At 49.0% G+C, this 14,570-nt stretch overlaps 2 protein-coding genes across 3 annotated transcripts; both read right to left on the bottom strand.

The window, feature by feature from the left end:
- Window positions 1-5,565: 5,565 nt before the first annotated feature.
- On the bottom strand, window positions 5,566-12,212 carry KCNAB3 (potassium channel, voltage gated subfamily A regulatory beta subunit 3). 2 transcript variants are annotated; one of them, XM_004684631.2, is made up of 14 exons: window positions 11,628-12,212; window positions 10,405-10,448; window positions 10,277-10,314; window positions 9,966-10,045; window positions 8,683-8,727; window positions 8,558-8,602; window positions 8,317-8,360; window positions 8,031-8,117; window positions 7,713-7,798; window positions 7,447-7,567; window positions 7,270-7,364; window positions 7,066-7,186; window positions 6,808-6,896; window positions 5,566-6,552 (listed from the first exon to the last, which is right to left on the bottom strand). In XM_004684631.2, the coding sequence occupies exons 1-14, from the start codon at window positions 11,867-11,869 to the stop codon at window positions 6,475-6,477; spliced, it is 1,215 nt and encodes a 404-aa protein (XP_004684688.1). In that variant the 5' UTR covers window positions 11,870-12,212; the 3' UTR covers window positions 5,566-6,474. The 2 variants fall into 2 exon arrangements, with proteins under 2 accessions (XP_004684688.1, XP_012581435.1); XM_012725981.1 differs by having other exon boundaries at window positions 8,558-8,599.
- Window positions 12,213-13,059: 847 nt separating this feature from the next.
- TRAPPC1 (trafficking protein particle complex 1) lies at window positions 13,060-14,423 on the bottom strand. Its single transcript, XM_004684630.2, has 5 exons — window positions 14,354-14,423; window positions 14,139-14,237; window positions 13,913-13,983; window positions 13,482-13,620; window positions 13,060-13,188 (listed from the first exon to the last, which is right to left on the bottom strand). The coding sequence occupies exons 2-5, from the start codon at window positions 14,235-14,237 to the stop codon at window positions 13,060-13,062; spliced, it is 438 nt and encodes a 145-aa protein (XP_004684687.1). The 5' UTR covers window positions 14,354-14,423.
- Between the last annotated feature and the right edge of the window lie 147 nt (window positions 14,424-14,570).

Here is a 14,570-nt window from a genome sequence, read left to right as displayed (position 1 = left end):
GTCCCGGGCAGGCGGCGGGGCGCGCGGCTCTCGAGGTTGAAGGGCCGGTAGCAGATGTTGCAGTCCAGGTCACCCCGCTCGGGAAGAGACGGCACTCTCACCAGGAGCTGCATGGTGCCCGCCGGCGACTCGAGGGCGTCGCTGACACGGTCGGCTCACTGGACAGAACGTACGGACCCTCGCTGTGGCCCTGGTCGCGTTCTGGGGCCGGCGCCGCGGCCTCTCGCCCCTTTTAATAGTGAGACCCCGCCCCTCGAGGCGTGACGCGATGGGCAGGTCGCTCCCCGCGGTGGCATGCGTGGGGGCGGTGGAGGCGCGAGGCCGTGAATACCAGCGGTGGCGAAGCCCTCAGCCTCTGGCACAGGTTTCCACAGCCCCACGGGTCAGGTCACACTCTTATCCACAGCCCCACCCGAGCAGCCTGCCAGCGCCAATGACACTGCCCACCCTGCCCAGTCTGCGGCTGGCTCCTGGAAGTTCAGGTGGGTGCTTCCTGGCTTTAACATCTACGGCACTCTCCAACTCTAATTATATACGAGCTCCGTGTATTCAGACTGGCTCCCCAAATTTCATTTTCCCCAGAATGCTCAGCTCCGGCTGACAGATCAGTCTAAGGAGGGACCTAGATTGCAAGACCATGGCCTTAGGAATGATGGGAATCCTTTCCTTCCAGAGTAGCCAGGCCTGGACACCCACACACCATGATGGTTGCACCAAAGCAGCTCAGCTTGAGTTCTGACTCAGGGGTCTGACTTCCTGCACAGGTAAACAGGACATAGTATTCACAACCCACATTCCCGCAAGGTGCCACACCTACCCCCAGCTGCCTCCTCACCCTCCTCCTGAACCTGCAGTCCAGGTTCTGTTGTTGAGGGTCACAGCCCAGACTCTAGTGCCAGCTGGATGGAGTTCAGATCCTAACTACCACCACTTACTAGTTGTGACACCTCAAGCAAGTTACTTAATTTCCCTGGGCTTGGTTTCCTCAGCTATAAAATGTAGATAATAATAGGACTGCATAAATGTATATAGCCAGATGCTCAGAATGATGCCTGGCAAACAGTAAACACCACATATCAGTTCCTTTTATTATCCTGTGCCCCAGCTGATAATTGTGTTCACTCTAACTTCTTACTTAGTGCCCAACATTTATCAACACCCATCTCAGTCAGTACAAGATGGGCTTCTCTATGCCCATTTATTTATTGGCTTTAACAGGCATTTTTTAAAAAAACTACATTGATTAAACCACAGAGGGTATTCTTTTGTTGGGAGGAATACTGTGATTTTTTAAGCAAACATTTCAGAACTTCTGGGTTGTACTGTATTCCTGGTCACTTGGGTAAGCTACTATTCCAGTGATGCTGTCATAATTGAAAACTTTTTGGGAACTTCTCTTTGGAATGGTATTCAGAGATCTCACATCTTTTAATATCTTCAGCTGGTAATGTATCTTTTCTTTAAGATTTATTTATTTATGCATACAGAACTGGGGTACAGGCCAGAGGTGCAGGGGCAGTGAGAGGATTCACCAGAGGCAGAGTGGGGAGTGGAACAGGCAGACTGATGAAGTACTGAGGGGAGCAGTAAGCAGGTCAGGAGAGGTCTGCCACACTGTGTGGGTCATCTCCCTGGCTGGGGATCGAACTCTTGCTGCAACGGCTTGGGAGAGCTTCATAATGTGGTGCTTTAATCCATTGTGCCACCAGGGAGAGCCTGGTATATCTTTTTTTTTTTTAATATTTATTTATGCAAACAGAACTGGGGTACAGGCCAGAGGTACAGAGGGTGGTGAGAGACTTCACCAGAGACAGAGTGGGGAGTAGAACAGGCAGATGGAGGAAGTACACTGCTGAGGGGAGCAGCGGGCGGGTCAGGAGAGGTCTGCCGCGCCATGTGGTCTCCTCCGGGGCAGGCGGGGATCGAACCCATGCTGAAGTGGCGTTAGCTTCTTAGTGCTGTGCTTTAACCCGCTGCACCACCAGGGAGGGCCCCGATATATCTTTTTTAAGGTGGATTGATTATATAGTACTACCAAGCATCCAGCCAAAACCTCTCTAAGCTCCAGACCTGTATATCTGCTCAAGTTACTTTTATGTTTGTCTTCAAGAACCCAAACTGATGATCTCTTGTGTGCAATCAACGTCTCTTCTAGTGTTTCCTACTTATTTCTTTATCCATCTCCTATTGGAACTGGAGTTAAAATGACCTCAGATTCCTAAAATACACAAAAGTTATCCAACTTTCCTTTGAGATTTGCTTTCAGACACAACAGAGCCTAGATTCGTATCAACGGACGATGTCCACTAAAAGTGTACAAAGGTATATGACCTTAAACAAAACCACAAACCAACCAAAAGTGAGAGACCTTCAACATGGAACTGAAAATGGGTGTGCGACCCATCACCAGAAATTCAAAACTCCACTTATCATAAAAGAGAGGGAGAGAGAGAAACCTCTTCATTCTTCTCCATGTACAGACTGCTCTTTAGGCAAAAAAAATTCAGTCAAATCCACATTCCTTTGCCTAGCCTGCCAATAATTCCTTGTTCTCAACCCTGCGCCCCCCAAATAAATATAAACCTCTTTCCTTTCCTAGATGGGGCATATTTCTGTTTTCTTCCTACCTCCTTGTCAATTTGTAAAAAACAAACAAACAACCCTTCCTTTTCTCAAAACCTAGTGTCACAGTACCTGACTTAGATGCACATGAGCAGTAAGCCCATCAGCAGTAAGCCCATCACTCAGCAGGATCACTAGATCCTGCCCTGTTCTTACCTTCCTTGACCCAACTTACCTGAACGCTCATCATCAACACTGCGGCTCCTGAATATCTAATTCACCAATTTCTGTCCATTTCTAGTACCTTACCCATTCCAAGCTGCCACTGTCTCTTGCTTAGGCACTGGTAGGAGCCTCTAACCAGTCTGTCCACAGCCATTCTGGCCTTCTGCATGCTTCTCTCCACGCTACTTACAATGATCTTTGCAAGCCCAATCAGGTCCTACCACACACCCCTTCTTAAGGTGTCTTAAAACTCATGTTTTAAGCCTTTTAATGTGGTGGTAATTGTTAGGTGCAAACTCCTATGCAATGTGATTTTGTTACTTCCCCCGTGAAGAACTATTTACAATGCTTTAAGTGTAGGCTCACCTAGTTACATGCTTTAATCAACAGAACGGGGCAGGGGTGACGTGTAAGTTTTGGAGCCTCCTCTTTCAGAGGGATTTACCTTTGTCCACGTGAAACACTGGCCCGAAAACACCATGTAAGGAAGTTCACTGGCAGATAAGGCCACAATGGAAGAGAATTGAGGAGCCCCAGCCATTGGCCAGCACTAATAGCACTGATTGATAGTGAGGTCATTTTAGATTTTCCTTCTCAGCTAACTTGTCAGCTGAATGTAGCCATGTGAGTGAGCCCAGGTAAAAATCACAGAGGAACCTCCCAGCCAACACATAGAATCATGAATTAATAGTTTAGGGCCTTCCTGGTGGTGTAGGGGTTAAGGTCTCAACACTATCCAGTCACTGCAGCATGAGTTCTATCCCCAGCCAAAGAGGTGACCCACATGGCATGGCAGACCTCTCCTGACCCGCCCACTGCTCCCCTCAGCAGTGTATTTTAGTAGATCTACCTGTTCTGCTCCCCACTCTGTCTCTGGTGAATCCTCTCTGGCCTACACCCATTTCTTCTATGTATAAATAAAAGTGTGTCAAGCACCTCCCAGGTGACCTGGGTTAAGTCTCAGCGCTATCATTGTATAGCCTGTGTTCGATCCCCAGCCATGGAACTAAACCACATGGCATAGCAGACCTCTCCTGTCTGATCTGCTGCTCCCCTCAGCAGGGTATTTCAATCTGCCTGTTCTGCTCCCCACTCTGTCTCTTGTGAATCCTCTCACCCCCCGCACCTCTGGCCTGTACCCCAGATTTTATCTTCAAAAATTAAAAAATAAAGAGATTCAATATATATTTTAAAAAACAGGAAAAAGTTGTGTCAAATTACTAGATGTTGTTGGAGATTTGTTATGTATCTATCTATCTATATATATGATACGGAGTGTTTCATATTGTCCTTATGAGAAAGATATTGTAAAATGCGCTAAAAGTTCTATGTTCTTAACTTACCCATGTCTCATATTCTGCTTCCATTCCCTTTAGACATTCTGCTTCAGAGCCTTTGGCTTGCATCTTCCTTTCTCTCACAAGGATTCAAGTATTCAGTACCCCTAACACTTACTTTCACCTTCTGCTTCATTGCCTCACCACGTCAAATACTCTTTGTACACTGTAACAACACATTCTTTCCTGTGGCTTTTGACAATTGAAGTTTATCTTTAGGGGTTTCCCCCATCTGCAAGCTCCACAGAGGTTTCTTCACCGTTGTACCCCTGTGCCATATACCATTGTATATGGTATATACATACTACTTAAGACTAATGAATGATGTGAGTGGTAAATGAAGTGTGATGCTAAAGGAAGATTTCTAAACTGCTTCTGAAGGGAGTTCTATGAGGAGTTTTAAATAATTTGAGCAGTGGGGAAGGCATCATTAAAATAAATGCATAGACTTCCAGGTTATTTTTGCACTTATTGAAGGAGAGTACTATTTTGAATTTATAAATTCTTGTATGTTTGTTACAGAGTAACTAATCATAGTTTAGTCATACATTTTCCCTCTTTGTTTCCTGCACAGTGTTCCAAAACAAGTGGGAGAGGATAGCCTTGGATATAAGTATTCATTAGTTGATCCGGTTGGTTACTAATCCAGTAAATGGCACACTGCTGACTTTTCTCTTTTGGAAATTGGGTTTTACTCTGCTCTGAAAGCTTCAGGATCAAGGAAGGGTGAGAAAAGGGAAATGGTGAGGTTGTATTTTAAGGAAGGCAGAGCTCATCCTCCTCTGCTTTGTGACCTTTAAATGTTGTAACTTTCCACCCACTTTCTGTCCTAGGGAAAATCAAGAGTCCTTTGGGGAAGAATAAATATGTGACATAACCCCAATTGCTTTTCCTTTTCTGCCACCCTCATACCTGATCTTTCACTTGTTTTCTTTTAAAACAATACCTCCTTACCCTATCATCTCAACTACAGAACACTTTTCACTTTACCTCTCCTTCATCAAATCCCAAATGGAAGCCTCAGAGCAGTGCCTCCCACTCAGCCACAAGAACATCTCCCAGAAAGTTCTTTAGCATATGTGTGGGTATCGGGCAAGAAGGAAATGAGAAGTACAAGACAAGAAGTGTGGCTAATACAACTTTAGAAACAAAACAGGGTCAGAAGGAGGAGCAATAAACTATGAGATCACATCTTTGGGGTTGAAAAAACATGACCACTGAAGGAAGGAAGAAAACTGGGGACTTAGGGTATCTGATGTCTGGATCCTTGATGATATTCAATAGTAGTGACCAGGAGCTGAATGCCTGAGTCATTAAGGTCAATGAGTAATGAATAGAATGCTGGTACTGATGAATTCTAATCACTGGGTGCAGAGGGCCAGACACAAGAGAGATGCTAAGATCCTAACTTCCCAACCCCTGCAACTTCAGACACAGTGAGTGAGGATCAAGCTGAGATTTTATTTACAGTTCCCTGGGAAGGCTTACAAAAAAGGGGCCATCATTATTGCTTTAATATTATTGCCAGGAGGAAGCCTGGGGTCCTCCACTGCCCGGTAGGAAGTTCTGCTCAAGGCTCAGAAGTCTATCCCCAAACCTTTTTTGTCAGCCCCTTACCCCCACCCGGTCTCTGCAGTGACCTAGGCTGTTACTTTCCTGGGAAGCATGGCCCAATTTTGTTTTCCATGGGTCACCTTGGCCAGTTTTGCCAGGGTTTATGCTTCTGCCACCTGTGTCCCTCCTACCCCCTCTCAGCAAGAATAAAGTACTAGCTTTAGTTCTCCTTTTTAACCCTCCCCTACCTCCTGGCTTGGAGGCAGGGTCCTGGTTTCCCAAAGATTATCATTTACTTCTAGCCAGGACCAGCCTGGCTTCCTTTATAGAATACAAAGAGCCCATTTCCTTTATCAGGGATGACATTATAGCTCACTCAGTACGTTATTATCCCATGAAGACATTTCAAAGGCTACTTCTGACATACTTGGCATGTTTCTTATATCTGCCTTTTGTTTCCTTTATTTTGGGCCTTGGCTGTTGAGGAGGAAGAGAAGGGAGCGAGACCAGGTGGCGGAGAGGGTTCGGCCCAGTAGCTCATGCCCGGGATTAGCAAGAAGGCCTAGGAGAACGCAGCTGTGTGCTGCGCACTACTTTCCCTCTCAAGGCCCTGTGCGGGAAGGATATGGCTTTGTTCATGCGTATCGCTACTCGAAGCCGGGACTCGTTAGTGGGCGGGGCCACCCTGGCTCTGGCAGCTGCTTGGCGGGATCCGGAGCGGGAAGGAGGCAGCTGCGGGAAAGCGGTACCCCAGGGTTGCAACAACTCCAGTTTCAGTCCCTGCGCCCCCAACGGACTATTTCTTGCAATGTGGTTTATTCCCCAGAAGCCCGTCTATCTCCATCACCGTCTGCGGGGTCAGCTGGCTCAGGACCTGGAGAAAAATGTGGAGGAGAGTAGAGTACATATGGGTGACTGACAAGGATATGAAGTTGGAGAGTGGGGGAGCAGCATAGCCGGGGCCAGATGGCCAGAAAAAGAGTAGCCCGGTGCTCCTGCCTGGCCTTGGCACCCTGGGAACACTCATCTGCAATGCGAGGACACTAGTAGGTGACCTCACAGGGGTGGACAGCCAGGTCTTGACTGCTGGGAAAGGAAACAGATGGGCTCAGCTTTTGGGCCAGCTCACCTGTAGAGCGCCCAGGTGTTCTATCAGCTGCTCTGCACTTGACACTCCTAGCAAGACGGAGCTGACACCCTCACTGCGGAGACACCAGGCTAGGGCCAGAAGAGGAAAAGAAAAACAGAACTATTGAGGAACACTGAGCACAGAAACTTCTAAAGTGTATCAGAAAGAGGTTCCTCATAAGGACAAACAAGTCTTAGATAGGTTTGGGGTCATCTCAGGAGGAGACAAGGCCCCTTGATGGCCCTGGCAGTGTCTCACCAATTGCAAGCTGGGCCACAGTACAGCCCAGCTGGTGAGCGATGGGGAGAAGGTCCATGACTTTGGCCTGTTGCTTCTTGCCATCCTCACTCTGCACTTTGTCCTTGAGCCACTGGTAGCCCTGGAGACCAAGGAGAATCAGAAAAAGATAACTTACTTCCTACCCCCACCCTCAACAGCCTCATCCTGAGCAGGAGATCTCACCTTGATGGTGGCCCTGGAAGTATCTGGGACTCGCCCATCATACTTGCTAGTGATCAGGCCACAGGCCACAGGGGACCAGGTAACTGAGCCAACACCTAAAAGGAAGGTGACTGGATGTGGGAAGAAAGATCTAGGTGATGAGGCCGAGGGAAAGGTAGGGCTGGGTATGCTGCTAACCAATCTTGTGGTAGAGCTCTGGTAGCTGCATCTCGACCTTCTCTCTCTGAAACAGATGGTGTTCAGCTTGTTCACACACTGGAGGAATCAGATTGAATTGCCTGGCCATGGAGTAGGCCTCCTGCATTACAGTGGGGAAGACACGGGGTCAGAGTACTCCTTCCATTTTCTTCCACCTCCCTGCCCCAGCAGAGAGGGGTTTGGAGTGTCCTTGTGAAAAGTGGGAATTCAGTATGGGGCAGAGAAAAGTGGGGTGGCATACATACCATGATCTCTGCAGCTCCCCATCGGGATGTCCCCCAGTATAGGGCTAGGCCCTGGTTGATGACGTAGGTCATGGCTCGCACAATCTCTAGGCACATGGGAGAGGGAGAGCCTCACTATCAGACCCCCAGAATCCAGTGCTCTGGAGCTGCAGGCCTCTGCCTGAGGCTAGTGTCTGCTCCTCTCCCTCCCTTCCAAGCCCCAGGATTTGAGCCTGTATGGAGCTTGGGAAGCTTTCAGAGCAGGGGTTGGCTCCCTACTGAGGGTTTGAGGAAGCTCTCACTTTTCAAAGACTGTCAGGGCTGGGATGCTGCTTTTACCTTCCATGGGACTATTGGGATCTGAGCGATTGGCAAAGACAATGTCCACGTATCCCAGCTGGAGGCGTTCTAAAGAGCCTCGCAAACCTAGGGTAGGAATGGAGAGAACAAAAGTACCTCAACTTCAGTTTTGTAAGAATTCATACCTTACCTCCTTACCATAGCCATCTAAACCACAGCTCCCTTAATTCAAATTCAAAACCTCTTGCCCAGAGCCTCAGAGAATGTTCCCAGTTCCTCTGTTTTTCATTCTAGTCTCTTCAGTTTCCTAGCCTCTAGCTCTCACCTTCAATGATGTGTTTGCGGCTCAAGCCTCGCTCAGTTTCTGCTCTGTAGGAAAAGGTAAGTCAAAGATAAGGTGTGACAAAGATAAGGGACCAAGACTGGCCAGGTACCATGAGGAAGTGGAATCGCACAATTCCCCACAGGCAGGCTGCAGATCTGGGGTAGCAGGTGGGCACAGCATCCCCACTCCCATTCCATGCAAATTCACACACTCTGAGGATCTACAGTGAGCAGGCACTTACTGTCCTCCCCAAAAAATCTTGGTGGTGATTACATAGCTTGATCTCCTAGAAAAAGAGAAATGGAAGAACCAGCAAGGATTTTTGGATGACCGTGTTCCCAGTCACCCTTCAAAATACAGTCTCACCTCCACCCTTTGCTCTTGAGGATGTTGCCAAGGGTTCTTTCAGCCCTAGAAAAAAGATAATGCAGAATCACTGACCCCTCCAAGGTGGAACAGTTCCCTCTCCCTCCTGTTTGTTTCCTTTAATTAATTTCCTCTCTTCTAGAGTAGAGCATAAATTAGGACCTCTAATTGGGTTGTCAGTCCCATCTTGAACTAAATAAGAGGGGCTCCCAGAACAAGGAATATAATCCTATAGTTTTCATTCAACAAATACAAATTATGCATCAACTATGTACTAAGTTGTATTCTAGGTGCTGAAGGTATAATATAGGACAGTGGGGGAAAGATAGAAGACTGTAATGGAACCAAGGAGGATACTAAGTTGTATCTGTTGGTCCTATCTGTCTTATCTTCCCCGGCTTATGTGAGCCTGCAAAATCCCACCCATCCTCCAAATCTTAGCTTTGATTCTGCCTCTTTTATGGAAATTGCCATAGTCTGTGGCCAGTTATCTTGTCAGCTTCACTAGTTCTTACCAGTTATACAATTCTTTGGCATTAAGTATGAGCTAACATGGCAAGTCTTGTGTTTTACTGTAACCTTTCATAGCTCCCTGTCTTTTGGGTTGGTTTGTTTAACTATTTAGACTGTGAACTTTTTGAGTGCATGTTGATGTCGTCTCACTAGCAGTTCCTGCTTTGTCTGTGTTAGGTTCTGTGTAGATACTTAGGTGACATGGGAAGAGCAAGACAAGTTCCATGGAAGGAGCAACTTCCCAACTGAACAGAGAATACAACCACATAAACCAGTGTCGAGGGCAATTTAAACTGTTCTTGGAGCTGAAGAAAGTTGTGATCAACTTTAAGGAGTTGAGCAAAGGCCTCTGGGAAAAGATGACATTTGGGCCAAATCTTAAAGACGAGTAGAAGTGTTTGCCAGAGAAAAGATGGCGGGGTGGCGGGCGGGGATAGGTCACCTCAGGTTCTGGCAAATTCCAGTATGAGCCATGGGTATGTGATGTGATGTGGTATACTTAGAAAAAAACTGTTTTGTAATCCTCAGAGGATTACAAAACTGACAACAGGGTATATTTGTTTTATTTTAACTGTTAGTATGTCCATTGCCCCCTAAACTGGAGATGCACTGATGTGGAACTACAGTTCCCATAATGCTTTGGGGCCCACTGACTGAAAGATTGGAACTTAGTGTTTGCAGAATTCCCAGGGTTCTGTAGAGGAAAAACAAGAAGCCCTGATGTTCTCAGCCTTCCAAATATAACTTAGCTCTTTCACCCCAGTCCTTACTTTCCTGCTGCATATACTTCGGCAGTGTCAAACAGGTTTACACCATGTTCATAGGCTACTGTCAGCACATCCTCTGCTGTCTGGGGGGGTGAGAGAAAAAATTGAAGATTAACCACTGGTCCCTCAATTGCCTCCCTCACTGCATGCTCACCAGTCACACCACGGGCCGGGTTTCCACATTCTCCCCCACCCCTACACTCCACACTTAGGTGCACAGTGCTACATGTTTATTGTCTAAACCCTTATCCAAGTCCATTCCCTCCCTCTTCTGGTTCCCTCAGATCCCCTCACCCTAGTCCCATCACTTATACCTCATCTGAGATCTGAGAACCAAATGTGACCCAGGTACCTGCAAAAGAGAAGTCAGGCACAGGAAAACCATTGGAAGCAAACCATGAAATAATGCATATATCCTTAATTCCTGTACTTTCTAACTCACCTAGGCCAAGACAGGATACCCGAAGACCAGACTTTCCTAGGTTCCTAAAGGAAACAGAAGCAGTAGGAAGGGGTCTTTCTATTAGGGGCATAGATTCTCAGACCTCAGAGGGTCTGCAGAACTTGCCAGTGCTGTGCCCATAGCATTAGTGAACAAATAAATGACTGTTCTCTGGAGTCACTATCCATGCCTCTTTTCTATCACATTGAAGATGTACTGCCTGGTTTGTGTTTCTTCTCAGTAGGGGCCTCACTATTTGAATTATCTCTGGAATATAAGAAGTCAAGGGCTGGGAGGAATATGAATGGCTGACTGTGACCGAGTTTGTGAAAATAGATTCTAAGAATGATATGTTAGAGTGCAGACACCAGGTTGGAAGGGGTAACCCAGGCCCTTGGGCAGACAGCCTTCTTAGATTGGCTAGTCAGATGGACCTCCAACAAAGGCAGGTAGGAAACCTGGGTGTGGAAAGCCCAATCCCCCTTCTTCCTATCACCTCTTCTGCTTCTATTGACTTGTGAAGTCTGTCTCTGAACCAGAGCTCCCCACCTTACAAGACCCCCCACCCAAGCAGAGGGGCTAAGATTCCTCAGTTGACAAAGTCATGTAAGGTAGGAGACCTTTGCTTACTCGCACATTGGAGCCCCTTCCTTCTGCTGCAAGTTCTGAAAGCTCAGCTGTTCTCTGAGATAAAGTCAGTTCACCTACACCTGGCTCTGTCCATCAGCACCTTCTCCACAAGACCTTGTCCTTCCTATGGCCCAACTTCCCACCCCATTAAGAAAGGTCACAGAAACCTGGACCCTGGGGCAGCTGGGGACAGTATCTGGGTCAGGCACCCTAAGCAGGCCAGAGTGAGAAGCTATCTCCTTCCCAGGACATCAATCCAAGGGCATTATTGGGGGAGGGGGAGTTGAGGGGATACTGCCTGAGTTCCATGCATTCCTGACCTTCCCCTGGGGCAAGGAGGGGAGCTCTTGAGCTTTGCCTAGGACTGACAGGACACAGCCAACCTTGGCAAACTTGATTCTTTCATAGTCAGGGTTACTGATGAAGAAAGACTAAGACAGTCACCAAGTACGGGAGCGCCAGTGATGGGAAGAAGAGCTGGAATGAGCAGGACGCTTCTTAGCAAAGTTTGAGGGGGTCTGGCAACATCTCAGGAATACTCAGGGGTCAGGAAAGAGAAGCAGATGCGGTGGGCTGCCCAGCCACCCCCATACCTGTATTTCATGCCAGTGCCTCTGCCGGTGCTCTCTCGGAGGGCCCCAGCGGGTGCTGGGGGTCGGGGAACCAGTGCAGTCCGGCCCTTGGGGCCCGATCCTCCACCCCCCGGAGGATTCCCATGTCCCCCGCCGGCCGACCCTCCATTGCCGCCCCCTGGGCCCGGCCGGGGTCCACACAGACGGTCCTCACTGCTCCGGCTGCGAAGATTCTGTTCGGTACATGCGATAGACACCTGCATGCCGGCTGGTCAGGAAGGGGAGGGGGCTCTCCAGGGGCGGGAGGAGGGAAAGGGAAGCCTGAGAACAGACACCGGGGGTGTAGCGGCGTGAACCCTAGGAGAGCGGGAAGGTTGAGGAGGCTGCGGCGGGAGCCGCCAGTCAGGATCGGGCCGCGGGGGCGTTGCTGGAGGTCGCTGGGTTTGCGGCGGGAGGGGAGCAGCGCGGGAGGCGCGGAAAGTGGAGATATTCGGATACCAGGGTACTGGTGCGGGAAGGAGGGGGAAATGGATGAGGGTAAAGGTCAAGAGCGACCCTCGGAGGTCGGGACCCAGGGACGAGAGGGTGGGAGAGGTGCCACCTCACCCCTACCCGCAGCGGGACCGCTAGGCTCCCAGCCGCGTCGGCAGCTGTCCCAGCTAATAAACATGCAGACACCGCCCTCTAATTTACATAACCCCACCTCCCAGGCAAACCTGCGCTCATATGCATAAGCCCCGCCTCCACAGCCCTTCATCTTAAATATTTTTGTGTATTCAGTGAAGCCAGAATGCAGAACCCCAGAGGGTGGTTTTCACAAATTCTGGGACCCCAGGCAGCCAAGCAGCAGCATTCCTTCAGCCAATCGGTAACGTTTTTTTTTTTTGGTCCTCCAGAATGCATTTAGCAAAATCTAGAAACATTTTGACTTTCACAATCAGTGGTGAGAACTTCTTATATTACCAGCATGTAATAGTGATTGTTGGCCAGAAACGGCACAGGACGCCCTCCTTTTTTCACTCTTCCCTACCCCACCCATCCCAAAATATCAGTAGTATTACTATTGAGAAACCCATGGATAATGCCTCTTTGCAGGCTCAGGGCGATGTCTCCACCCTGGTTCCTGTTTTGAGTGGGGCTGGACCCCAACCAAATACTCAAACTGACACATTCAGTGGCAGGTTACAAAAAGTTTATTTTTGTACTTCTTGCAGTCAAGTAGGGAATAAAATTGGAAAAAGGGTCTGGTATGGAGATGTAGGGCCTGCAATAGCCTTCCTTGCTGTGACTGGGAGGGCAACCAGGCTGGTTTTAGGCTGTATACCCAAGAGGGCTGCCAGAAGGGTTGGGGAAGGGTGGAGGGGCTTTGGTGTTGGAGCCCGTTAGGTAAAATGAGTTGGGAAGGGCCTCTGGCAAACAGGAATACTCCTAAGGGTGAGGTAGGGTGCTTTCTTCAGCCAGCTCTGGCGGAGAAGAAGGGCAGAGAACGAACATAGGAATCCAGTCGGGAGCGGAAAAGCTCACTTTGCACAGTTTGGCCCAGTGGGCACAGGGGATTCTTCACCACCAACTCCACGTACAGCTATGGGGAGGGAGGGTGTTAGAGCCAGGTTTTATACACTTTTTGTTTTCAATCCCAAACCCAGTATAATCTCAGGGGTTTCGTGAATAGGCAAGGATTAAGAGTTGGGAGGAGAGCACTTCATGAGAAGAAACTGATGATTAAGGACCTAATGGGTTCTGAGAAAACGCTGACTTAAGTAGAAATACACTACAGTAATATCAGGGCAGGAAAGCTGAAGGAGTCTTGGGAGCTCTAATTGGCTACAGTTATAGAGGAGCTCCGGGAGAAGAGTCCCAGGGGCTGGCACTGACCGCACTGTAGATGTGGTGCAGCACATCTCGGATGGGTCCCACGCCCAAGTCAGTATTCATGACAACCTTGATCCCAGTAGGTGTCTCGTAGTAATGGAGTTTGTAACGGCTAGTTTGGAAGGCCAGGAAGCCGTCCTTCCTGCAGAGATGAGATATTAAAGAGTGGGGGCAGCATTTCCCCCAAGGATACTTCTGGTCATCTCCAGGTACATTCCGTCTTCCCTAAACATACTTGTAGGCACCTGGCTGATATTGACCCCTCAAATTAGCTCCAGCCACCCAACCTATCTTTTGATCTTCCCCACTGCCAGTTCCTGCCAGCTCCTGCATTCACACTCCATACTCAGGTTCTCTAATTTGCCTTCCCCTTTGAGGCCAATGCCCCCTCCACTTCGGAAAGTTTCCCCCACCCCCAAATACACAAGGCGTACATGTCTAGCGGGGACATCTTGCTGACAAACGAGCGGATAGAGAAGAGCATCCCGTACATCAGCTTGTACTCCTGGGAAAGGGAGGGAAAGGGGCAGATTAGTTCTCGGTTGTTGAAGGAGGCAGGGGAGGGATGGGGAACAGCCAGGGTTTGGAGACAGGGCTAGACTGAAATATATGTGTCTGGAGACGCGAGGTGACCCGGGCTGCGCGTGGCTCTCTCGTCACCTCCTCCTTAGGGATCCCTGCTTGCTTCTTGCGATGCCACTCGCTGTAATGCAGACACACTCCATTCCGGTCAAACAGGTACAGGTTGTGGACAGTCATCTGCAGGATGAGAGTGTGAACCTCACTCCGGGACCGCCCAGGGTGTGGGCCCCAGTTCTCGATTCCGTGTCCTTTCAAATACGAAAGTCCCCCCTCCCCGCCCCCTGGAGACTCACCGGAACTGCTCCCAGTTGCCTGTCTCTAGGTACTTCCGGTTTCCGCGGCGTCCCGCCCCACCCCTCGGTAGCGATGAGCAATAACTCCGCCTCAATACTTAGCCAATCCGTGATCGCTCGGGCTGCGCACGCGCGCCAGGTTCCCCGCTCTGGAATCTGCGTGCAGCTCCGAGTTTGGCTTCCAGGGCTGGTGACGTCATCGAGAAGAGCGAGGCGG

The sequence above is a fragment of the Condylura cristata genome, unplaced genomic scaffold (genome assembly GCF_000260355.1).
Source record: "Condylura cristata isolate star-nosed mole 26May11 unplaced genomic scaffold, ConCri1.0 scaffold00017, whole genome shotgun sequence".
Taxonomy (NCBI): Eukaryota; Metazoa; Chordata; class Mammalia; order Eulipotyphla; family Talpidae; genus Condylura; species Condylura cristata.
This window is presented reverse-complemented; position numbering and strand designations above follow the sequence as displayed.